General features: G+C 40.3%; 1 protein-coding gene across 1 annotated transcript; it reads right to left on the reverse strand.

Moving 5' to 3' along the window:
- Nucleotides 1–1,907: 1,907 nt before the first annotated feature.
- On the reverse strand, nt 1,908–18,454 carry ccndbp1 (cyclin D-type binding-protein 1). The gene is made up of 11 exons (XM_051948513.1): nt 18,284–18,454; nt 17,176–17,235; nt 16,644–16,723; nt 15,496–15,577; nt 15,086–15,182; nt 14,189–14,262; nt 8,583–8,659; nt 5,675–5,934; nt 5,478–5,538; nt 4,073–4,119; nt 1,908–2,616 (listed from the first exon to the last, which is right to left on the reverse strand). The coding sequence occupies exons 1-11, from the start codon at nt 18,369–18,371 to the stop codon at nt 2,508–2,510; spliced, it is 1,035 nt and encodes a 344-aa protein (XP_051804473.1). The 5' UTR covers nt 18,372–18,454; the 3' UTR covers nt 1,908–2,507.
- Nucleotides 18,455–27,214: the final 8,760 nt, after the last annotated feature.

A 27,214-nucleotide genomic window follows, 5' to 3' on the forward strand; every position in this document is an offset into this window, starting at 1 on the left:
AGTCATTACTAACTGATGGTTGCTGGTTGAAAACGTGTTTGGGATGACTCCAAGGGTGTGTGTCAAAAAATTCAATTTAAAAATGAGGCATCTCGGAGGTTAATAACAATACACTCGACAATGAAACTAAAATCAATAGAGAATGAGCAAAAGGAGGATTAATGATCACACAGGCCTCAATATTTAACAGTTCTCTTTGAAAAATTCTCTTTGTTAAAAAAAAACAAGCAAAAGAAAGGTTATCTCCGTCTCTGTTTTACATGATTATATATCACATTATTATATACATCATTGTTGAACCACTTTAAGAAGAGCCAGTTGACCTTTTTTTTAACTTAAAAATATGAACTATTTACTGTATATTTGAGTGTACAGTGGGCCCTCCACTTAAATCAGAGATCTGTGCCTATGGCCCGACGTAAGACGACTTTCGCCTTAAGTTGGAACTCCATCAGAAGAGTCTGACTTACACTTGGGAGCCATAATGAAGGCCAAAGAGTTAGCGAATGTAGCACAATCCAAGGTGGCATACAAACAGTGAATGTAAACAAAGCCGTCTTATAGCGCCACGTGAGACATATTCGTCTGCTTGTCAGCTACGTCCACATAAACCATTTCCAACGTAATGACGAAACGGCGTATGTCGTAAACCGAGGAACCTTTGTAATAAGAATACTGTCCATTCACTGTTAAAAATCCAAAGTGGCTGATCCCTATTTATTCTACTGGGAATAAGTGTGTAAACATACGTTTTGGAAACCTATTCCTTTAAAGATTTCCATATCTGCCTTGGAGAATGTGGCCATTTCTGTCATCTCATTGTACCTGGCATTTTGCCCATCATTTAGTAAACATTGTATGGGACACAGAAAAACACATGAATCAAATAATATTGTTTTATTCTACACAGAGCTCGACAAGCCATCTGATTTCATATTCTGTGTCTCCGTTTGATGGGAAAAATTGACATTTTATATTTAAGTCGTGGTATGAACACAGTTTATCAACGACATGATCCTGTATGTCTTCATGGACAGGATCTCAAGGCGCAGCTGGGGTGAGGATGTTGGGTTAGGGGACCTCAACATCTCTGCTTTCTGCAGATGATGTAGTTCTGTTGGCTTCCTCAGACCGTGACCTTCAGCAGCACTGGAGTGGTTTGCAGCAGAGTGTGAACCAGCGAGGATGAGGCTCAGCACCTCCAAGTCCGTGGCCATGGTTCTCTGCTGGAAACCAGTGGATTGCTCCCTCTGGGTTGGGAGGAAGTTGCTTCCCCAAGTGAAGGAGTTCAAGTATCTCTGGATCTTGTTCATGAGTGATGGGAAAACGGAGCGTGAGATGCACAGGCGGATTGGTGCAGCGCCAGCAGTAATGCATTAAACCATTGTGGTGAAGAGGGAGCTGAGCCGTAAGGCAAAGCTCTTGGTTTACCAGTCCATCTACGTTCCAACCCTCACCTATGGTCATGAGCTCTGGGTAGTAACCGAAAGAACAAGACTGCAGATACAAGCGGCTGAAATGAGCTTCCTCCGTAAGGTGGCTGGGCTCAGCCTTAGAGATAGGCTTGAGAAGCTTGGGCATCCAGAGGGAGCTTGGAGTAGAACTGCTGCTCCTTCACATCAAAAAGTGCCAGCTGAGGTGTTCTGGACATCTTCATTCAGATGTCTCCGAGAAGCTTCCTCTGGAGGAAGATTCAGAACTCGCTGCAGGGATTATGTGTCTCATCTGGTCTGGGAACACCTCGGGATCCCTTTGGAAGAGCTGGGAAGGGTTGCAGGGCAAAGGGACGTCTGGAACGACCTGCTTCATCTGCTGCCTCCATAACCTGACCCCAGATAAACGGAAGAAAATGGATGGATGGATGAATGAACAGAAAAGCTGGCCAGTTAAAAAGATTAGAGCAAAACTGTTCTTGACGTGTTTATTTCCATTACATTTTTATTCATAAAAGAGCAGATAAATCAGTAAATCACAGTGTGCTGTATCGCTTGAGACCAGCCCGGTCCTGCTCAGGGTAGATTTCAGGCTTTACCTGCATTAGAGGCAATCTGTTGTCTCTGACAGAAATATCGTTTTCTCCCGAGTTCTTGGCTGCAGCAAACATCGGTCACCACACCGAGCTAACAGAAGGAAAGTGGAGTTGGTGTCTTGTGTTCACCCTAAACATAATTTTGCTTTGTATGGTGTAATATTTAACACTGGTTCTTTGAGACAGGATATAAAATGATGAAACTCATTTAGTCTTCATGGCCCAACACTTTAATCAGGATCATTCACTTGATTTATTAAACCTCTTCGATAGGTTGTGACACAGCAGTTAAAAGGCAAGTTGTGTGTTTGACAAGCAGTCGAATGTCTTTATAACTGTAGCTACCAAACAGGATTAATATAAGCAGTTACATAATGATGCTTGCTTTTGTGGGAGAGTTCATTTAAGTCCATGCATTTATGTTTTTGCGCGCACACACAAACACTACATTCATTCCTTACACCACCACATAAAAGCACTAGCTGTCCTGCTGAATGAGGTCTTTGGCTTTCTGCAGGTTGTGGTCGACGGCTCCCTCTAAGAACTGAACCCAGGTCAGCTCTGGTTCTCTGCACACATGACTGGACCTGGAGGGGCGGAGAGGAAGGGAACTTAATCATTTGAAATGAGCAAGCCATGTCGAGTTTCGCTCTAACTTGATAAGATCCACTTGTTCCTCAAACATCCTCCAACACACCCAACAACTTCCCCTGAGGAAAACTGGCATACTTGATTACTAAGAAAATTTTTTCACCCTGGGATTTCTTTTTTCAGTACCAATCCGCTTTCCCACAACACTGACTCCTTCAAGATTCATCCCACTCTGGACATCATTCAAGTAGATTTTTTTTTTAGAACTTTATTGCCGTATAACAGGGCAATGACAAAAACAACAACAACAAAAAAAAAACATGAACATTGTCCTGAGACTGGGCATCATACCAAATACAAAATCAAATACAAAATGAAAAAAAGGAAAATGCAGGCATAGGTTTGAGTCCTACGACAGGAATTCTATCATTGGCCCCCACTTCCTCTCAAAAACAGGGGTTTTAAATTGCAGTTGTGCTGTCAGCTGTTCCATCAAGAAAACTTGTCTAGTTTTTTATGTCCATTGTGTAATTGTCAGTGGCTCAGGTTTCAACCAGCATATTGTTATCAGTTTTGTTGCAGTCATTAACATTAAATGCAGAAGATATTCTTGGTCATGAGAGAGACTATCCGGAAAGATGTCCAGTAAAAATACTAAAGGGTCCCAAGAAAGGTTCACTTTCAGAGGTTTTTCCAGTATGTCCTTCATGTTCTTCCAATAATTTTGAATAGCAGGACAGTCCCAGAAAATATGAGCCTGGTCACCCACTAAGCCACAGTTTCTCTTTTCTTTCAGCAAGTTCAATGTGACATTATTTTTTTTATATATTCTTTCTCCAATTTTCAGATTTTATTTTCCAATTCTGATTGTTCAGCAAGTCTTTCCTTTTTTAATCTTGAAGAAATTGCAATAATATTTCCCCTTAAGACACTTTTAGCTCCCTCCCATAGTATAGATGGGGATACAGTGTTAGTGTCGTTAAATTTAATGTACTCTATTAGGCCTTTTCTAATTTCTTGTAGGGTCAAGTCATTATTCAGAATAGATACATTTGCTCTCCAATATTTAAAATTATTATTTGGATTCATCTTTAATTTCAAAGAAACTGGAGCATGGTCTGAGATAGTGATTGCTTCTATACTACACTCAGTAGCTCTGTAAGAATCTACTGCAGACATCAGAAACATATCTAACCTAGAGTGACTGCCATGTACATGTGAGAAAAAGGTAAAATCTTTTTCTTTGGGGTGTAGCCGCCGCCAAACATCCACCATACCTAGCTCGTCCATCAGTGCACAAAGAGAATGAGACCTTCAGGACCTTGGACCAAAATCTGCAGGGAGCCTATCTACAGATGCTCTTAAAACACAATTAAAATCTCTCAAGTAGATTTTCACATGTTTTAGATTAGTTATTGCTACAGTAAATACAGCAGATGAACCAATCCTCACCTGATAATCTCCAGAAATTTCTTTAAAAGTGCTGCCAGTTTAGATACCTAAAGAGAAAGGCATGTTCATTATTAGTTTGTTGTTTAGTTTTTAATTTCCCATCTTTGCAAGTGTGGAGAATACATAATTAGGTGATACTGTTTAAGAAACCCTCAAGCAATAAACTGTTTTGAAATAGCATCATGCAGAGGTGTCAAATAAAGCTGTTTCTTAAAGCAGGCTGAGGCACGCATTAGCTGCCTGGTTCTGTTCTGATGCAACACAAACAACCACAACTTTACCTGTCTAAACTGCACCATCCCATCCTCAAGTAAAAACACTTTAGCTTCAACCGGAATTTGGACACTTGAGCTGCACTTATCGGAGAATCAGAGACCTACAGATGGCTGCTGCTGATTCTAATCAACACATCGTAGATGAAGCAATGCAGCAGCTGTAAAAACTGCTTCTACTGATGTCCAAGTAAAACTACTGACTTTGCAATTATGTGAATTAGTCCCTTCAAAGAACCACAAATCCCATCTCTACACCTTATTATGGATAATTAAAGTCAAATGATGTGAAAACATTTTTGTGCACACAACTCCAGTCCCACCACTTTCCATGCCAACACAAATGAGTACATCAAAGCAGTCAGACCTGAGAACAGCATGACAGCTAAATTAACGAGTTATTAGTTAATTAAACTGTAATCCAAATCAGTTATTCAACAGTTCTGGACTTACTTAAAAGAAAGTATGATTATAACAAAACACTCATAGATGTTGTCAAGACCAAAATACAAAACAGACCTATGAACACTTTCCTCATGCTCTGAATGAGAGTCGGTTTTTGGATGTTTTTTTCTTTGCTCCTGTGACTTTTTACACCCTGGACTCATGTTTCACTGTAATATAAAGTCCTGCACCTCTATGGAAACAGTACAACCATGACTAGAAGTAGAGGGACCTTTCTGCACACTACCATAAAGGGTCATAGTTAGTGTCTAATTTATAATGACATTAATCATTTTTAAAAAGTTTAGTTTTTTGCTATTATTTTAATGTATTTTACAAAAACATGCACAAAACCCTTTCCACAAGTCACAGTCGTTGCCAATACTGGAAAAAAAATCTGGTTAGTGTTAACTGTTTGTAATAAGACATGTAGAATAAAGTGACTATCATTTTTTTCAACACAACTGAAAATCCCACATTTGTTAAAGGACCACTAGAAAGTTGAAAACCTGACGATTCTTTCTGCTTTTTTACAGTTTCTGGCTCATAAAGGTATAATTTTGGTGATTTCTTTGCAATGACAACATGCTTTTCAAACATGCAGGCAGCTTCTGGGATTCAGAGGAATAACCTCAGCCCTCTTACTGGGTTTTATTAGCAGTGATAGTATGTGTGTGCGTGTGTCTTACATTGTTTTCTACTCCACTGTAGTCCATGGGCGGGTACAGGCAGAGGGCCAGATCATCAACGCTGAAAAGACGGCAGCAAAGAGAGATTTGACCACAGGGCTGATGTTTAATTGTAATTTTGACCCTAATTCAATTTGGCTAAACCACTTCTACGAGGGCAGCATAAGCTACAACAGTGTCTGTGTGTGTGTTCGTACCCAGGACTGATTTCCTTGCTGATGTCGGCCAAGTCGTCAAGCTGAGCCACATTCTGGGGCGAGCCTGAGTTGCCGTTAGTTTTGACGGCCAACGTCAGTTTCCTCAGACACGCCGTTGACGCTTTCACCAGACCCTGACATGGTGCAATCACTCGGCGGTCCTGTTCTGACCAGTACGTGTCCTGGTTGCCCCGAGGATTCTCCTCTTCCTGGTCATCATCGAGTACGTCGTTGAATGGATCCTCGGCCTCAGATAACGCCTGTGGGTGTTCAACAAGCAGCGTTAAGACTCCACAGGTCTCACACAGGAAAAGAAAAAGCTGAAAAATTACTGGCAAGGTTGCTACTGATGATCAGCGTCAATAAGAATTAACATCTGGTGATATTTTAGATTTTTCATGCCGTCGACAAATCCCTTCACCATCATCAGTCGTTCAGGATCAGATTCACACACTAAAGATTATTCTAACTCACTGCTTCAAAAGACTAGAGGGCAGCAATCAATAATCCATCCATTATCTATATGTCAATTAATCCTCATTAATCCAAACATTTCCAAATTACTTAAGGTACGTCCAAATGACAAGAAATATGTTCTAAATGATCTAAATGTATTCCAAAATACACAAAACCTGCCCACAATGAAATAAATTTGTGAAAAAATTACTTAAAACTTGGTCAAAATTACTTAAGGTGTGTCTAAAATGACACAAAATTTGTCCAAGATGACTTAACACTAGTCCAGCATTACTTAAGATGTGCCCAAATGACACAAAATGTGTTGTAAATGACCTAAATGTATCCACAATTACACAAAATCTGTCAAAAATGACAAACTTGTGCAAAATGACACAAAATTTGTGCAGAATGATATAAAACTTGTCAGCTGTGTTTAATTAAACTGATTGGACTTGATTAGGAAAGGCACACACCTGTCTATATAAGACCTTACAGCTCACAGTGCATGTCAGAGCAAATGAGAATCATGAGGTCAAAGGAACTGCCCAAGGAGCTCAGAGACAGAATTGTGGCAAGACACAGATCTGGCCAAGGTTACAAAAGAATTTCTGCAGCACTCAAGGTTCCTTAGAGCACAGTGGCCTCCATAATCCTCAAATGGAAGAAGTTTGGGATGAACACAACTCTTCCTAGACCTGGCCGTCCAGCCAAACTGAGCAATGGTGGGAGAAGAGCCTTGGTGAGAGAGGTAAAGAAGAACCCAAAGATCTCTGTGGCTGAGCTCCAGAGATGCAGTCGGGAGATAGGAGAAAGTTCCACAAAGTCAACTATCACTGCAGCCCTCCACCAGTCGGGGCTTTATGGCAGAGTGGCCCGACAGAAGCCTCTCCTCAGTGCAAGACACATGAAAGCCTGCAGAGAGTTTGCAAAAAAACACATGAAGGACTCCCAGACTATGAGAAATAAGATTCTCTGGTCTGATGAGACCAAGATTGAACTTTTTGGTGTTAATTCTAAGCGGTATGTGTGGAGAAAACCAGGCACTGCTCATCACCTGCCCAATACAATCCCTACAGTGAAACATGGTGGTGGGAGCATCATGTTGTGGGGGTGTTTTTCAGCTGCAGGGACAGGACGACTGGTTGCAATTGAAGGAAGGATGAATGCGGCCAAGTACAGAGATATCCTGGAGGAAAACCTCTTCCAGAGTGCTCAGGACCTCAGACTGGGCCGAAGGTTCACCTTTCAACAGGACAATGACTCTAAGCACACAGCTAACATAACAAAGGAGTGGCTTCAGAACAACTCTGTGACCGTTCTTGACTGGCCCAGCCAGAGCCCTGACCTAAACCCAATTGAGCATCTCTGGAGAGATCTCAAAATGTCTGTTCACCAACGTTCACCATCCAACCTGACAGAACTGGAGAGGATCTGCAAGGAAGAATGGCAGAGGATCCCCAAATCCAGGTGTGAAAAACTTGTGATATTTTAGTTTTTCTTTTTAATAAATTTGCAAAATTTTTTTACATTTCTGTTTTTTTCTGTCAAGATGGGGTGCTGAGTGTACATTAATGAGAAATAAAATGAACTTTTTTGATTTTGGCAAATGGCTGCAATGACACAGAGAGAGAAAAATTTCAAGGGGTCTGAATACTTTCTGTACCCACTGTAAATGCAGTAACCCTTTCCATCAAGTTGATCCACCACGTCAAGTGTGCCACATTTGGATGGCTCCTGAAAGATGCCGGTGGACAAGTGGACTGATCCTGAAAACTGAACAACCTCGAATCCTTGAGGTTGAAATGCTTTATGCAACAGTGTTAAACACTGAGCCACTGTGCTCCTAGAGAGCACCAGTCTGGTACTAATCCAAGAATGAAAACGTCCAGGATTACATCCTCCTGGGGGAATGAATCAAATTCAAATCTGCAATTTCGAGCTTTTTTGAAAATTACAATATACAATAATGTGCAAAATCAATGGCGATTTGTTTAGATTCAACAAACAAAGGCGTCTAATGAGCCCCAAATTTATTCTACAGCTTAACCACAAGGCCAAACATACAGTCAGAGTGACATATTTTTGTTTTTTCCAGTTTACTGCACATTTTTGAAGCTAATTCAGAAACAAAAACCACTGGAAAGTACTGAGATGCGATCTCACACATTGTTGGTTTGTATTTTTTTTTAAATGGGATTTACTCCAGATTGTTCAGAAGCAACTATTTTTCTGTACTGATAATCCTGATTTTATCAAGACAACAGATGGATAAAGATTTCAAATATTAGTATATGAGGACACCTGGAGGCTCATGAAAATATGCTTCGACAACAATAAAGATCTGTGTGTGTGTGTGTGTGTGTGTGTGTGTGTGTGTGTGTGTGTGTGTGTGTGTGTGTGTGTGTGTGTGTGTGTGTGTGTGTGTGTGTGTGTGTGCGTGTGTGTTTACCTGTTCAATTTCCTCTATGGCGTCTTTTACAACTGCAATCTGAGAGGACAGAACCACCAGCACTGCTGCCTTATTATCTGTGGAACACATGTATTTTTTTAATCAATAATAATAGTAATAATCTTGCAAAACTTCAAGGGAAACGATAAGAAATATGTTCTGAAGCCAAACACTTTCATTCTTTATCACATCTCGGTACAAAATAAACACTTGATCACAGACTGATAACCCTTTTTGAGATACAGCAAGAAGCCAACACAGCAACACCTGAATACAACTTTTTGTCATTTTTTTGTGTTTGCACACGTGAGGTGAAGGTTTGCACAGAAGGACTGAACGTGAAAACCATTTTCATGGGTCAATAAACTAATTACGATGGTGATATTTTGCATAAATACTGCAAATCCCCAGAGCCAAGGATGGATGAACTTTTGTTCTTCAAACAGTCCAAAAACTTGAAGGAATTCAATTCAGAACTATAAGTGAACATTTAAAAGTTGTAAACATTTACATTTGAGAAGCCAGAATTATGTAATATTTTGATTTTGACTTGATAAAGCGGGAACCTCACAAGTCTGTCAAGTATTTTTGTAGTTTTCTTCGACTGTGCAGGATTGTAAAAATGATTTGTGATGATTACGATGCGTCACTAGTGGTAATAAAAATCCATCAAGTCCACACATTCATCTAAACGGTTCACCTCCATAATAAAAAGCAAACATGTCTTTGAGATTTGACGCAGGCATCAGCTGCTCTACTGGGTTTACGAACAGGCAGGAAGTCACCATACTTTATACAATTCCAAAATTTTAAACTGTAAAATTAAAATGATTTGATGTCTTGTAAGAGCAAATGAAAACTATCTTTAAGATGGCGTCAAGTTGACAATGCACCCTGCAAATATAATGCTGACTGTATGTCCAGAGGATGCAGTTAAAGCTACATTTGGTAGTGAATAAAAGCCTCTGTTCATTATTTTAACAATACGTTTTATATTTAGATTTCAAAATGTGCGACGTCTTCTTTCAGTGAAGGTTCTTCCCACAAGGAGAGACAACAGATCGTAAAATCAAGATTTATACCTGTCAAATTACTTGGCTGTTACACATGTAGGTCTACTGCAGGTACAAAACTGTCTGTCATTGTGTGTGTTTCTGCCAAACACAGCTGATCACAAGTCTGAACATATTTAGCTCTGAAAGAAGCCAGTCTATTTTTTAAAACCTTGCACAGCCAGTCTGCATTCCATTGCTGAGAACAGTTTGTCTCCTTAATCTGACCTATATACTTACTGGTGCACTTAAAAAAACAGAACACCCTGAAAAACTTTCAAGCACTTTACTTCTTACATTACGGAGGAAAATTCTTAAACTATTTCACATTATTCTAATTGTTTCAGGTGCACTAGTAAAGCTACTTGTTCTGCCTACCTGCATCTTACTCCCTGTACTTGTTCTATTACTTAGCATCATCATATAGTACTGTTCAAAAGCTTCAGGTCACTTCTTTCAGAAAGAACAGCAGTTTTTTTTTAAATGAAGATAACAATAAATTAATCAGAAATCCAGTCTAAACATTATTAATGTGGTAAATGACTATTCTAGCTGGAAACAGCTGATTTTTAATGGAATATCTCCATAGGGGTACAGAGGAACATTTCCAGCAACCATCACTCCTGTGTTCTAATGCTACATTGTGTTAGCTAATGGTGTTGAAAGGCTCACTGATGATTAGAAAACCCGTGTCCGTTTACACTCTTATTCCGAACAGAATAAACATGGATCAGTCACTTTGATTTTTAACAGCAAATGAAAAGTATTCTATTAAACTGTTAAATATAAGTTAAAAACAGTGGCAAAAAAAGGTCAACTGGCTCCTTTTAAAGTTTTTCAAATTATGACGTATATAATAATGTGATGTGTAATCATGTGAAACTAAGACAAAGACAGAAATTACGGAGCCCCCTAGGGGACATCCTTCCTGTTTGTGTTATATCCTTCCTGTTGTACTTTTTCTCCTCCGCGTTTGTATTTTATTCCTTCGCGTTGTACTTTCTCTCCTCCGCGTTTGTGTTTTATCCCTCCACGTTTATTTTTAGGGAACACTTTTGTCATTTTTGCTGTTGACAAGTTGTTTTTCAAAGACGGAGTTCGCGTTCAAAGTCGAACTCCGCGTTCAAAGTCGAACTCCGCGTTTAAAAACAAACTCCGCGTTCAAAGTCGAACTCCGTCTTGGGCCCGAGCAGTGTCACTCAGTCAGTCTGTTGAGCGTGCAGCAGGGGAGTCAGAGGACGGATTCCTACGGTACTACTTCCTGTCCAAACTTAGTTTGGAGGTTTGCTTTGCCTGGCACACCGGCTGATCATCACCTTGGGACATTACATGCCAAACGGTAAATAATTATTTTAATGAATACCACAGTGCTTCGTCTATTGTTCTGAACTCTGCTTATCTCAAGTCACATTAGCCCTTTCTGTATTTATCGCAGTTGGACTGCTTCGGTTTGCACGCCAGCATGAAGCTAAAAGGAGCGCTCGTTTTTGTTCAGTGGGACCGTGCGCGTGACGGTGCGCTTTTTATACATTCAGAGAAACAGTCGCGGTTTGGTCAGTAGAAACGTTGACAAAAACGAGCGCTCCTTTTACCTTCATGCCAGTGTGCAAACCGAAGCAGTCCAACTGCGATAAATACAGAAAGGGCTAATGTGACTTCAGATCAGCAGAGTTCAGAACAATAGACGAAGCACAGTGGTATTCATTAAAATAATTATTTACCGTTTGGCGTGTAATGTCCCAAGGTGATGATCAGCCGGTGTGCCAGGCAAAGCAAACCTCCAAACTAAGTTTGGACAGGAAGTAGTACCGTAGGAATCCGTCCTCTGACTCCCCTGCTGCACGCTCAACAGACTGACTGAGTGACACTGCTCGGGCCCAAGACGGAGTTCGACTTTGAACGCGGAGTTTGTTTTTAAACGCGGAGTTCGTTTTTAAACGCGGAGTTCGACTTTGAACGCGGAGTTCGACTTTGAACGCGAACTCCGTCTTTGAAAAACAACTTGTCAACAGCAAAAATGACAAAAGTGTTCCTTAAAAAATAAAGGCGGAGGGCAAAAATGACAAAGTGTTCCTTAAAAAATAAACGCGGAGGGATAAAACACAAACGTGGAGGAGAGAAAGTACAACGCAAAGGAAAAAAAAAACACAAACGCGGAGGAGAAAAAGTACAACAGGAAGGGATATAACACAAACAGGAAGGATGTCCCCTAGGGGGCTCCGTAAGAAATAGCCTTTTTTTGTTTGTTTTTTAACAGAAAGAGAGAATGTTTAAAAGCAAAGTATTAAATATTGAGGCCCGTGTGATCACAAATCCCTCTTTTGCTCTTTCTCCATTGGTTTTAGTTTCATTGTTGACTGCTTGTATTGTTATTAACCTCTGAGATGCCTCTCTTTTTAAGTTGTATTTTTTTTGACACACACCCTCAAAGTCATCCCAAAAACACACTTTCAACACCAGCAGCCGTCAGTTAGAAATGATTCAAACGTGACGGAAATTAGAAGGAAAAACATCACGTCACATTATATTTGGCAGTACTGTTACAGAGCAGGACATCTGACACCGGTATGCTAGCACATGAATAAAACATGAAATTGTCTGGGTGATGCCAAACTTTGGAAAGGTCTTGTATATCGGTTGTAATGCTTTGGTTTTTTTTTTCCACGTTCGAGGTAAACAATCTTACTTTCTGGGTGTGCCTGATGTCAGTTTGTCTTGTCCCCATTAGTGCTGTACAATTATTTGTTATTTACCATCCTTAAGAGTAACTGGGTGGTTTGATTTGCCTCAGGAGAGTTCATCCACGTACTACTTGCAATAATCTCTTCCTTGTTTATGTCACTCTGACACACTTAGGTTAGGTAGGGCTAAACAAGTCATCGCTTTCAAAATGGAAAGCCCAATTTGCAAAAAAATGCAAATGATAACAGCTGCAATTTAAGGTTTAGCTTTTAAATCGTGCCATTAATGCTGTAATTGAATTATCGAATTACGTAATTTGAGCAGGTTAAAACTCGATGCCAGTGACTGCCCAGTTGCTCAGCGATCATTAGTTGACCTAAGCCCTGTCTAATTATTTAACAGCCACACCTCACACATTGTCATGCTTCCCTGTGTGACACTTCTGAGGTTATCTAATACAATACAATAACTTTATTAAGCCCCACTGGAAAATTCAATTGTCTGGGGTCTCGTCTGTTTACTTTTGAATTAAATAGTCTAATTGCTGATGGTGAGAAAGATTTCCTAAATCTTTCAGTCCTGCAGTGCAGGGATAGGAGCCGTCCACTGATGTTTCATTGTTCTCTGAGGCAGATGTGAAGTGGATGATCCATGTTTATCAGAATGGCCTCCATCTTGGTCAGTGCCCATCTCTCCACCTCATCCTCCAATGTGTTCATTGTGATTCCAACCACAAAGCCAGCTTTTTTAATCAGTTTGTTCAGACGCCTTGCATCCTTCTGTTTTATGCTGCCTCCCCAGCAGACTGCAGCATAAAACAGGACACTTGCTACCACAGACTGATAAAACATCTGCAGCATCTTACTGCACATGTCTAATGATCGAAGTCTTCTGAGGCAATAAAGTTGGCTCTGGCCCTTTTTGTAGATGAAGTCTACGTTTGTAGACCAGTCCAACTTATTACTGAGATGGACACCTAAATATTTATATGATGTCACCATCTCGATGTCCACGCCACAAGTGTTCACTGGCTGAAGAGGGGGTTTGGATCTGTGGAAATCTATGATCATTTCCTTTGTCTTTGAGGCGTCGAGTAACAAGCAGTTTTTGTGACTCCGGTCACTGAAGGCATTTTTCAGATCTCTGTATTCAGCTTCATGTCCATTTCTGATACATCTGTGACTTTAAAAAATGATGTCACAAATCACAATTGTTATTTTCCACAAATAGTTCACTGCAACTCACCAAATTGCTGAGGGTCAACGTGCAGCATTAAAGTTTGTGTCTGTGAGGCTACTACGCTACAATGACAATAACATGCATGTATGGAATATGTACAGCGCCGTGAGAAACAATCCACTTTTTCTTTTAAAAATCCTTCTGATGGCAGCTTGGATAAAAACGTGGGTGTGTGTAAATTGTGCAACAGACATTTTTCTGATCACCGCAGCACTTCGACAGCATCACTTCAATGTAAAACATGTTGCTGCTAGCACCAGAGCTAATGTTAGCTACTATTCAGTCGTCAACCAAAATTTATTTGAAGTGAAAAACTTTGCTCATTGTGTCAAATATTGCTGTTTAAAAAAATGCAATTCATTTATTACAAAGCATCTAATTAATTAGACTTTTTTTAATTGCACCACTAGTTTTTATTAAAAAGTGGACAAAAGGCCTGCTGGTTTTAAGAAAAGAAAGTCGAAAGGAACAAGTATTTGGCACAAACAAATGAAAAGTGTGGACTGACTTGCGAGTACAACATCACCACCTGCAGGATCAATGCAAACACTACTGTTTCCAAAGCTAATGCATGATTCTCAAGCTCTGAATTTCAGTTAAAGCGTTGCTTTCCATCTTGACAAGTCTACTAACCTTGCGGCAGCTGAGCGAACTGATCACAGGCCGACCACACTCCTCCTGTTGACGTCAGCTGATCCTGGCTCAGACTGGAAGGAGAGAATACGGTTGAGGAAGAAGTGGATTGAAACAAGGACAGAAGAGAGAAGGAAGAAGGAAAAGAACAAATGAAACGCACCCTACAGAACTACAATACTCTACCTGCCGAACCAAAAGTAAGTACACTACCCTTAAAAACTCACATTTTTATTCATGTGCTAACATAACTGCACAAGGGTTTTCTAATCATCAATGAGCTTTCAACACTATTAGCTAACACAATGTAGCATTAGAACACAGGAGTGATGGTTTCTGGAAATGTTCCTCGATGTAGGAACATTGTAAATATTCCCTAGATATTCCCGTCCCTATGGAAATATTCCATTAAAAATCATCCGTTTCCAGCTAGAATAGTCATTTACCACATTAACAATGTCGAGACTGGATTTCTGATTCATTTAATGTTACCTTCATTGGGGGAAAAAATGCTCTTCTTTCAAAAAATAAGGGCATTTCTAAGTGACCCCAAACTTTTGAACAGTAGTGTAAAGTCATAAAAACATGGTTTAATGTTTACTGTAGGGCATGAAGTACAAATCTCAGAGCAAAGTCATTTACATTAAGGAAAGTATGAAAACTATGTACCTATTTTAATTCATGGACTAAGAATCCACCAAGTTACTGATTAACTGATGCATCTTATAAAACATACTAATCATTTACATACAGTAAAGGTAAATACTTCTGCAAATACTCAGCATGCCAACTAATTTAGACAAATTTAATCTTTGTGTCTTTATTATATTGCGTTCTGCAGCGGCTGTGAAAGAGACCTCCTGTAAAACTCAGTGTTTGTGTGATTGTTTTACTCACCTTTGCAGCGGTGAGCTCAGTATGACCTCCAGCAGCTGAATGACTCCATCCAGAACCTCGACTGTGGCGTCTCTGACCTGCCGACGCAGACTCACCCCTGAGACACGGAGGATAAACGACAAAAACACCGTGATAAAATGAAGTAACAATGATGACACATTTGTTTTAAACCTATTTATTATCACCGGTTAGCTCCTGAAAGCATCGATGGAGAGTTTTTAACATCAAGTAATTGTTACTGTATTTACATTATATTTATCAATGCTTAATTATTAAACCAAATCACACATTATTGAGTATAATCAGATTGAATGAACCCAATATATGGAGGTAGAAAAGTCATGTTCTCCTAAACCAGGCACAGCCAACAAGCTAATTCCAGGACTGTGCTGGTGGTTACAGGGTGTTACCTTGGCTCTTAGGTAGCCAGTAATACACTGTAGATAGAGTCAGGACACTCTTTAGGATGGACTCTGACAACTTCTCTCCATCCTGCAGTGGAGCGAAGTGAAAAGACAGAAAACACAAACAGAAACATTACAGGAATTTCTTGTATTATAGAGTATGCTGTGTTTTGTGGGTATCTGCAGCACCAGACAAAATATGAGTGAACTGATAAGGAAGCTTGTGTCTCCTCCCTCCTCTTGGTAGCTGATGCTTTCCATCTGGAAGAACATTTTTGATTTCCTCCACAATTTACTTGTCAAAAAGCAAAACACATTCAGAAAGACTTCTATTCAGTTCCAGGGTATAAAAGGTCATTCCTGCTAGCTGCTGTGATTTAAGTGAGTCTATCCATAGAGCTACAGAGAGAGAGATACATATTTATATGCAGCTCTGAATGGACAAGCGAAAACATACACAAGATAAACTAAAACAAATATACAATTTGGCAAGATGGCAACATCTAAACCCACAAAAGGAGGAGGACTTCACATTAAGTTTAAAGATAAATTAAATTTAAGAGAAGCAAGGGGTTATGAAGCGTAAAAGTACACAATCCAGACACAAATATCATTACATCTCCACTTGCAATTCAAATAAAAACATCTCCTACAACCTGTCAATATGTAAAATCAAGTTTAATTAGAGGAGGCAGTAACAGGAGCCCATAAATTCATGAAGGAACCTAACTTCAAATGGAGTTTTGCTGTTATTTTTTCCATTAAATACATTTTCTTTAATCTCTCTCTCCATTGTTGGAGGGTAGAGGTTGGTGAGCTGAACCAAGACAGTTATTTTCTTTGCCACCAGTAGTAGGATGAGTAATAGATATGCTTTTTTAATCCATCATCGCTTCCTCTGGAATAGAACCGATTTTATAGAACGACAGCTCAAGTGGCAAATCAACACTCAAAATGGATCTTATTTCCTCCTGAATCCCCTCCCAAAATAGTTTCAGTTTTGGACAGTCCCATAATATGCGAGTGTGGTTTGCCACAGTTTCTTCGGCGTAAATTGTTGTTTATTTTCTATTTATCTTAAGTGACAACACTTCTCCAGAGCTTACTTTCATCAGTTTTCTTTCATGAGCGCAGAAAGGGGGCAATAATCTGACCTGTTGTGACGGCAGAGGGGGTTTGGAAAAGGCCAGGCTCAGCTTAGTGGCTTCCTGGGATACTGCCTTCACTGCCTGGTCTGAGGAAAACAGAGACATTTCGGTACATTATAGTTTAAGCTTCATTAAATGGTTGTGGTTGTGTTTCTACAAGGAATAAATTTCATCTTTAAAAAAAAAACAAAAAAACATCGACATGCTAAAAGTATCTCCAAACTAAACAGTGAAGCCACGTGGACTGTTCCTGTGGTAGCTTTACAACAGTCAATAATCCAACATGACTGCTGGTAAAGCCTCTCAAGAACAGCAGCATATGATATAATGAGTTATTAGATAAAAAGACATATTGCAGACACAGAAAGTATCACATTCTTTGATATTAAAGACATTAACGTGTGTTTTTTTGCTATGATTTTTTCACAGAACATCCAGAGTAATAAGATGGGAACGCTATACTGCTATTCATGGCATCTCAGCTCAGGAGTCTAGAAACTAAAAATGTGTTCAGAGGAGGATGATGGCGATACTCAACTCAGAGTGCCCCAGAAGTTGTAGAGGTTAAACGCTCCATCTGACTCGTTGGATTCTCCATCTGTGAGGGAAAAATTAAGATGTAGTTAGAAACATATTCCCACTTCCAGGTGAAAGCCAAAACATAATAGTGAACATGATTTTCCTGCATTTCTTACAGCGACATCTCTTTTCTTACGACCAACAACAAAGAGCAAAAACAGTTCAACTTTTGATAATTGGTTTCTAATTATCAAGCCAGTTTCTAAAATGTGAGGATTTGCTGCTTGTCTTTGTTTTAAATGTCTGTAATGAAAGCTTTTGGTGTGATGAAACCAAGCGCTATCATCAAAACAATTACAACATTTTTTAAATTACACCAAAAAAAAACTGATAGCTGTTTCAGGTAGCGTTACAGTGGTTGTAAAGGTTTGACATATTTTAGTATTTTGACAGTAGGTATTGTGGTAATGTTATGCTACTCCTGCTGTATGTTTGTCTGGTGTCATGTTATCAATATTTGTGCTCTTTCTTGCTCCCAGTTTGCAGCTGTGCCCTCTTATATTTCAGGGTGTATTGTGCACTGATGAATAAAGCTTCTTCAATCTACCATGGGTCTGCTTCACTGAAATATTCGGGCATTGATATTTAATACACTTATAGGTTGTGTAGTGTTCTGGATTAAAAAATTAACCTGGTCACGAAATATACTGTACGTACTGCATTATACAGGCATGTTCCTAATGTTATACAACTCCCATTTAGAAGAATTAAAGATAGCTAGAATATAATACAACTGAAGAGCACAGAAAACACTTCAGCTTCCACAAAAAATTAACAATAAAACCTTAAAGAAAGCTGCTCAACTGGGGCGGAGCTAATCAAGTAATCAAGGACGCAGTTAGGTATAAGTTAACTATTAAACTATCAAGTGATGTTAAATAAATAAGCAACAGAGTAAACAGCGAGTAAATAAACAGGACTATAACAGTGTTTTGTTGACCATGTTAGCGGATAATACTATATTAGCAAACAGTTAATGCTAATGTTAGCTCGGTTAGCTAGCTTGACACATGTTAGCATCTATACTAGTGGTTAACGGTGGAGATAAAAAAAAAAGTCGTAGTTACCTCTGGCTCGGTCTCTGATACACTGGATGGAGTTCAATAGGTTTCGCAAAGGAACAGTCACGTTTCCACCAGAATTATCAGCACTCATGTCACCAAATTTGCAGATAGGTTTTCACTACGCAGCGTGTTGTGGAACCACAGAGGGACGGGAAGTTGACCCGCGGACGATAATAAATGAGGCACTGGTGCACTCAGCAGGGAACCCGTTGAAACTGGTGGTGACATCTTGTGGTGAAACTTTAGTAAATCAAGTTTAGGGCAACTAAATCAGTAGTTTAATGGTACATAATATACTGACAGTCAATAGAAACTTTGAGGTAGAAATGTACGCAGAATTCTACTTGTAAGGGGGGTTGTAATTATTCATTGTGGATTTACTGATGATCTAGTGCCCTGGTAGTTGAGATAATGATGAGTTGTCATTTTGTCATGATTCATTGCACATGGGTTGGTCACTTTGCAACAGTGAACCAAATACACACCAAGCAATACTCAGTGAGTATCTGCACAATTTGAGAATGGGTTTTGAAGGCCTATATAAAGGCCCAAAAAAGGCCACCATTGTTAGTCCAGTGCACAGCATCATGCCGCGTCTATCACATGAACAACGTCTCCGGGCACTGGGTATGGTGGAGGCCGGTTTGAGCTACACTGATGTAGCCAGGCGTATGGACTGTTCCCAACCCACAATCAGAAGCCTGGTCCAAAGCATGCGCCGACGGATTGCTGCCTGCATCGAAGCAAATGGAGGCCATACTCGGTATTGACTGTTGTGACTTTGTGTTTGGCAGGTGCCGTTTTCTTTTGTGAAATCCTTTATTTTGAAATCATTCTTGAAACTTTAGATTTTTGTTTCTGTATGCCAATATGCTAAACAAATGATTCATATGAAGAAAATCCAGTTTTGGGCTTCAAAATAAAAATTATGTTGAAAAATATGGTCTCAAAGTTTCTATTGACTGTCAGTGTATATTATTTATTATTTTACTGGTTTATTTTATCTGAAGACAGCGAAAAGAAGAGAGAAAAACACACAAGCACAGCATGACTATTCATGAACATTTTTTTAACAAAATTAAAACAACACAGACTAATTCGTAATAATTTGGCTTTTTTGGACGAGATTTTTTGTCAGTGAGTTGTCTGCACTGCATGTTAATGTCTTTTAGGTGTTGCACAAGCAAATTTTGTTGCACTATTTGGCACAATGACAATAAAGCTGAGTTAAGACCAGGATGCAGAGCTGTAGTCTTACACATCTCTCTGCAGTTTCCTCACAGCTGTCACCCTCCAGTAATTCAGTTAGCTTTATTGAGACTGTGTCTGTCCCCCAACCACCAAAATTCAATAAATTAAACAAATCAAAAATATACAAAAGAAATAGGAACCATAAAAATTTAATAAAAATTAATACCTCTATTTCAACAGAGCAAAGAAACAGGACAATTAAATGTGGTCTGTTAAATATTAGATCTCTCTCGTCTAAATCTCTGCTAGTAAATGAGTTGATAACTGATCACCAGATTGATTTGTTCTGTTTGACTGAAACCTGGTTGCAGCAGGAAGAATTTGTTAGCCTAAACGAATCAACTCCCCCTAGTCATTTTAACTGTCATATTCCTCGAATCACAGGCCGAGGAGGAGGAGTAGCAGCAATCTACCATTCTAGTTTAAAATTGAACCAGAGGCCTAAACCTGATTACAGCTCATTTGAAAATCTCACTCTTAGTCTCTCTCATCCAAATTTGAAAGCTCAGAAACCAGTTTTATTTGTTGTTATATACACACGTGGACAAAATTGTTGGTACCCCTCAGTTAATGAAGGAAAAACCCACAATTGTCACTGAAATCACTTGAAACTCACAAAAGTAACAATAAATAAAAATTTATTGAAAATTAAATAATCAAAAACAGCCATTACTTTTGAATTGTTGATTAACATAATTATTTAAAAAAACAAACTAATGAAACAGGCCTGGACAAAAATGATGGTACCTCTATAAAAGATTGAAAACTATTTGACCAGAGTGACATGATTAACTCAGGTGTGTCATTTAATTGACATCACAGGTGTTTCCAAACTCATAATCAGTCAGTCTGCCTATTTAAAGGGAGACAAGTAGTCACCCTGCTGTTTGGTGAAAAGGTGTGTACCACACTGAACATGGACAACAGAAAGCGAAGGAGAGAATTGTCCCAGGACATCCGAAAAAAAATTATAGACAAACATCTTAAAGGTAAAGGCTATAAGACCATCTCTAAACAGCTTGAAGTTCCTGTGACAACAGTGGCTCATATTATTCAGAAGTTCAAGACCCACGGGACAGTAGCCAACCTCCCTGGACGTGGCCGCAAGAGGAAAATTGATGACAAATTGAAGAGACGGATCGTTGGAATTGTATCCAAAGAGCCCAGAGCAACCTCCAAAGAAATTAAAGGTGAACTCCAAGGCCAAGGTACATCAGTGTCAGATCGCACCATTCGTCGTTGTTTGAGCCAAAGTGGACTTCATGGGAGACGACCAAGGAGGACACCACTGCTGAAAAAAACTCATAAAAAAGCGAGACTGGAATTTGCAAAAATGCATGTTGACAAGCCACAAAGCTTCTGGGAGAATGTCCTTTGGACAGATGAGACCAAACTGGAGCTTTTTGGTAAGGCACATCAACTCTATGTTCATAGACTCAAAAACCAAGCATACGAAGAAAAGAACACTGTCCCTACGGTGAAACATGGAGGACGCTCAGTAATGTTTTGGGGCTGCTTTGCTGCATCTGGCACAGGGTGTCTTGAAAGTGTGCAAGGTACGATGAAATCTGAAGACTATCAAGGCATTCTGGAGAGAAATGTGCTGCCTAGTGTCAGAAAGCTTGGTCTCAGTCGCAGGTCATGGGTCTTCCAACAGGACAACCATCCAAAACACACAGCCAAAAACACCCAAGAATGGCTGAGAGAAAAGCGTTGGACTATTCTAAAGTGGCCTTCTACGAGCCCAGATCGGAATCCCATTGAACATATGTGGAAGGAGCTGAAACATGCCATTTGGAGAAGACACCCATCAAACCTGAGACAACTGGAGCTGTTTGCTCATGAGGAGTGGGCCAAAATACCTGTTGACAGCTGCAGAACGCTCATTGACAAATACAGAAATCGTTTAATTGCAGTGATTGCCTCAAAAGGTTGTGCAGCAAAATATTAAGTTATGGGTACCATCATTTTTGTCCAGCCCTATTTCATTAGTTTGTTTTTTTAAATAATTATGTTAATCAACAATTCAAAAGTGATGGCTGATTTTGATTATTTAATTTTCAATACATTTTTATTTATTGTTTCTTTTGTGAGTTTCAAGTGATTTCAGTGAGAATTGTGGGTTTTTCCTTCTTTAACTGAGGGGTACCAACAATTTTGTCCACGTGTGTAGTGCGCCATTCGGCCTACGACTGTATTTGCAGAACTATGTTCATATATCAAACTTCCATCTTCAAATGATATAATAGAGCGGTGAGTGGCACTGATTGATTACTAATTTGGAAAAGGCATGTGACAATCAGTCCAATCGCTGATCAAGCGGATAAATTGCGGGTGACAGCCGTGCGTAATGTGGCACAATGAATGCGCTGGCATTGCTGGAAGATCACGTTAAGAATGGAGAGAGATTTTAGGGATAACGAGGATTTCCTGGCTAACAAGCCGATTCAGATTCCCTAGAGCAGTACTCTTGGATCTATGTGCTGAACTGGGCCGTCTTAGACCGACCCACCCGCCGAAACCACACCATCCCGGTACAGACACAGGAGCTGACAACTCTGGGGTTTCTGGCGACACCGGCTCCTTCCAGCGTTAAGTGGCCGACAGGTGTGTGTTTTATATGAAGAATATATGAGGTTACATTTGTTGTCTAAATCCTATCTGGGTCTGATATACAGTTAAATGATGTCCTTTAGGTCTGGGATATCACAACCATCCCTCAGCGCAATAATGCCAGCTGTTTTGGATGACACTATAAACATGGCCAGTCAATACATCAGGGGCCTGTTTCACGAAGCAGGTTCAAGAAACTCTGAATTTCTTCCGCAACTCTGAGTTGATCTACTCTGAGATAGAAAACTCTGAGTTTTCGGTTTCACAATGGCTGATATGAGTTGGGTTAATTAACTCGGAGTAGGTTGACCCGGAGTCAAGCGAGTGCACCGCAACTCTGAAAAGACAGCGTCAATGGAACCCCGATTCGATGAGTCACCATAGAAACGGGGAAGCAAAAGGCTACGTTTTTGAACGGGAAGTTTTTAACGCGCTCATATGGCGAGTTTGAACACGTTTTTAGAAAGAAGTGCAACACCGCTGCAGCTGCAAAAGAGAGGGAGACGGTGTGGAGAACACTGCTGCCCGGATCAATGCGTAAGTTTAAATGTAGTCCTTTGTAATCGTAATAATATTACAGGGAAAAACTGTCTGAATTTGTAGCCTAGTAAGTTATTTCATTTAGGTGAAATCTCGCTGGGGAGAAGCGCACGGGGCAGCAGCTTGAGATGAAATATAAAAACATTGTTCAAACAGGTCAGACCTCGGCATTATCTCATGGAGGTACTTCATGTTGATCATGTTTTACATTGTAAAGTAGCCTAAATATTAAGTGGCTGTTTGACTGTGCAGTTGTTTTATCCACACATAGCCTAAATGTCTGCATCCATATCATGTTCTGTTAAATAATTAAGCCTATTTAAACTAACATAGACTTCTGCTCAGCCAACAGAAAGAAAGCAGATGCCTGTAAAACGGTGGTATAAAAGGTCATGGATGCACATGTGTGTGTGTGTATATATATATATATATATATATATGATTATTTAGTTCTCTTTTGTGTCTTTTTTGTCTTTTGGCTCCTCCTTCACACCACAAGAGACCTTGTAATTGTAAGTAGGCAACACTCCAAAGATTTATCCAAATGGTAGTTTAAGTTTACTGAAACATGTCACTGATCTGGGATGAAGAGGATGAAACTGTGTCTGCTGCCTTTACAGAGGGGGATCCAGAAAGGCATACAGAGGTATGTTACTGATAGTTCTCTTCTCATTCACATTTTAGGTGGAATATAGAGTGTGGCATTTAGCCTACACTGAAGTGTTGCACATTCTCATCTTTTTTTAACAGAGCATGGCTGGACAGCAGCAGGATGGTTCCTCATCTTCCACTGCACAGACTGACACAGTGAGATGGATGTTCAGGAAACACCAGAGGTTCATTCTGTGGAATTCATGTGCAACTGTATAATTTAATGTCCTCTATGTATTCCCAGTTATCAGTAAAACAGATTTACAAACTGCATTTGCTGAGAAAAATCCAAAAAACAGATTAGGAGGGCAGATCTGGAAATTGAAACACTGGAGCACAAGTGAGAGGTGGGTGATGGTCACAGGTGAATTATGTTAACTACTGGAACATGAACTGAACTATCTGTTTTATTTGTAGGAAATAAAGAAGACCAAATGAAATGTGTATCATGCCTTTATTTGCTGTGGTGGTGATGATGGTGACTTCAACTCTAAAGTGATTATTGCATATGGTGTCTCTGACTGCTCTGCTGTCCTGGATAGCTACAGGTGGATGGGGTCATCATGTTCTTCAGTTTGTAGGGCAGAGTGTTGCTCTCCTCTAATAGTAATATTATGAAGAACAACACATGCTACAGTAATATCACAGGTCCTCTCAGGGGTCACCCTGAGGAGACGTAGGCTCTGGAAACGGGCTTTCAGCAGGCCTATGGTCATCTCCACCCAGGCTCTGGTCCTGCAGTGAGTCCGGTTGAAGTTCTGCTGGGGGCCTGGTTCAGGGTCAGGGCATGAGGACATCAGCCTGGGTTGGCATGGTAACCCCTGTCACCCAGTAGAAGGCCATCAAACTCTCCTGTAATGTATAGTGGATACATTAGAGTATATTAAAGGAGGGAGACAAGAGAATTCTATTGTGAAAATCTTTAGGCTGCTGACCACGCTGCAGTCTGTTGCTCAGGTTAGACTCTCCATAAATCCTGGAGTCATGAACAGACCCAGACCACTTGGCCTCCACATTAGAAATGATGTATGCAGCATCACATATGATCTGGACAGTGCAGAGAATGACAGATGTTGAACTATGATGCAGTCTTTAACATTTAGAAACAGTAGTCAACCGGGTTGCCCTGTAGCCTACCTGCACATTTATGCTGTGAATGGACTTCCTGTTCATGATGTGAGGGAGCTGTGATGGGGATGTGTGTGCATCTATGCAGCCAATCACACTGGGAAATCCTAAAAGAAATTCAAATGACTAATCCCAGTCTGAGGCTGCAGCACAATGTCATTAACAGAATATGATTTAAAATGAATTTAACAGATCTCTACATCATTCACTTGTAATCCTGTGGAACTCCTCCTTGATGCTCTGACAGGTTTGTGTCCACAATGAAGAGTAAAAGTCGTTTCAGAGCCAGGAAAACTTTTCTGACTGTCCTGCATACAGTTGTCTTACTGTAGTGCTCTGCATCTCTGACATCATGTAAAAACTTCCATTTGCAAAGAACCGCAGCGCAACACACAATATCTGCTGGATGTGAGAGCATGACTGCGGTTGTTAATGTAAATGTAAGGACGGATTAGGTTGTTTATGTAGATTATGGACTTGAAACGATTACGAAACGGTACCGCTCAAACACTCAAACATAATTGTCCGGAAATGCGAGAACATTTTTGCTCGGTCTGATAACAATCTACCGACGAATATTTAATTATCTGCGCAGTAATGCTGCTCCTTTATCCACTGGATCGTTAATAAAAGCTGTTCTACGCCAAAACTCGCTCGCTTACTGACTGAATGAATGAGGAAATCAAACAGCGTGGCTGAAAGTGGGCGGAGACGGAGAGAAACTCGAGGTTTCCTCAGATAAACCTCCTGCCGACCAGGTTAGAGTCATAGAGTCTGTTACTGCGGTATAACTGACCGAGAGTTGAAGTTACCCCTCTTTGTGAAACATGTAACACAGGTGTCAAACACGGCCTGTTGTAGAAGTGTATGCTCTTGCCTCTGTACTGATCTTTGCTTCGTTACGTGCTTGGCTCTGGTCATGTGACCATAAAGCCGGTAGTTGCTATGTGCCGGGGGCAGTCAGTCACCTGTGTATGCGGAGGGAGGACTGTTTGTTTGCTGCTCGAGAGCCAACTACCAGTGCCGGACTGTGTCGACAGAGCGTTGCGATTGATAGAAAACCGGAGGCGGCCAGGTTTTTGTTTGATGGCGAGCTGAGGAAAGGCTTCTAGCCCAAGGAAGAATCATCTCAACTCAACTCTACTGGAGATTCCTGCCAGGAACCCCCAACCTGCTCTGTCTGGGCTGGTAGGAGGCTCTCGTAGCCACCCTTTGCACACTCACGCACTCGCACTTTAGTGTGCGACCCAACCTCATCCACGCATTCCCCTACTCACTCTCACGTTTCCCCCAGGATATTAAAAATCATTGTGGGTCGTATGAACTGTTATTCCAACAGTGCGAATGAACTGAACTGTGCGAAACTGAATCCCCTTCGTTCATAAACTCTTTGGAATCCAAAAGGAACTTTTCAGTCCTTTTCCCTTACGAACTGTGGAACTAAACCATTGAACATTGGTGTATGAATTGTACATTCTGCATTGTTATTTTCTTTTGAGTATTGGAGTATTGAAACTTGCAAACTGTACATATGGTGACTAAGAACTTTTCTATTTTTATATATTTACACTGAATGGCCATTCATATTTTGTCTTTCACTGTCTAATTATTATTGTTGGTTTATTATTGTTGTCCACTAACTAAAATATTTACAATACATGGTGTTAAAACTAAACAAACTCTCCGTCTGTGCCTTCTCTCTCTCCTAGAGCCATATCTTAATCTTCTGATATCTAGCCCTTCTATCACTTAATTTAATGATATGCAGCATGTACAGGCTACAAACAGGCTCGAGTTACCCCTCTGTCTCAGGGTTAAGTTACCTCGCTTCGTGAAACGGAAAACTCTGAGTTTCCCTCATTTCCGGGTTAAGAAACTCAGAGTTTTCAGTGAACCTGCTTCGTGAAACAGGCCCCAGGTTTCCTTACACTGTGGGTGAACAGGCCAACTTTAAACGGCAATTTGCAGCGATGTCCAGTTTCCCAAATGTAATCGGTGTAACTGACTGCACTCGTGTTGCTGTAAGGGCTCCGAGTGAAGATGAATTTGTCTATGTGAACCGAAAAAATGTACATTCAATCAATGTACAAATTATTTGTACATCAGACATGATCATAACAAATTTAGTGGCAGGGTGGCCTGGGTCAACACATGATTCACTCATCCTGATGGAGAGCAGTGCAGGGAAAAGACTGCAGGCCGGCGCTGCGTAAAATGCCGTGGATCAGCAGCTTACTTATATACAGATACATTCATGAGTTACTTTCATGGTAAAATGTGGGTGTGTTGTGGGCGGGATGTGAGGTGGATCCACCTGTGCAATCTTCCAGCAGGTGTGTGATTTATCAAGAAATTGCGTGCAGCTGTGCTTACACACAGTTTTATAAATCAGGGGCGAAGGGCATACGCCCATTTCAGATTTTCGGCATACGCAAACTTTTAGTATGGATCCTACGCAATGTTTTATAAATGAGGCCCCTGGTCATTCAGTATCTTCAGGTATCAGCTGACCTCATTCTTTGGGAACATAACGTTGGTGAACCTGATCAACCCCAGATCATAAACAAACCCCCACAGGCTGGTAGACACTAGACATGATGAGTTCATCACTTCATCTGCCTCTGTTCTTACCCTGATGCCCCCATCACTTTGGAACAGGGTAAATCTGGACTCATCAGACCACATGACCTTCTTCCATTGATCCAGAGTCCAATCTTTATGCTCCATAGCATATTGAAGCTTTTTTTCTGA

The sequence above is a fragment of the Acanthochromis polyacanthus genome, chromosome 5, assembly GCF_021347895.1.
Source record: "Acanthochromis polyacanthus isolate Apoly-LR-REF ecotype Palm Island chromosome 5, KAUST_Apoly_ChrSc, whole genome shotgun sequence".
Lineage (NCBI taxonomy): Eukaryota > Metazoa > Chordata > Actinopteri > Pomacentridae > Acanthochromis > Acanthochromis polyacanthus.

Bases quoted from the DNA above. Each gene is read 5' to 3' on its own strand.
- ccndbp1 (XM_051948513.1), bottom strand. From the start codon at position 18,371: ATGAGTGCTGATAATTCTGGTGGAAACGTGACTGTTCCTTTGCGAAAC. The intron at 17,236-18,283 runs GTAACTACGACT...TTTCCCTCACAG, and splicing joins TATCAGAGACCGAGCCAGAG to ATGGAGAATCCAACGAGTCA. The intron at 8,660-14,188 runs GTTAGTAGACTT...TGTGTTCCACAG, and splicing joins GTTCGCTCAGCTGCCGCAAG to ATAATAAGGCAGCAGTGCTG.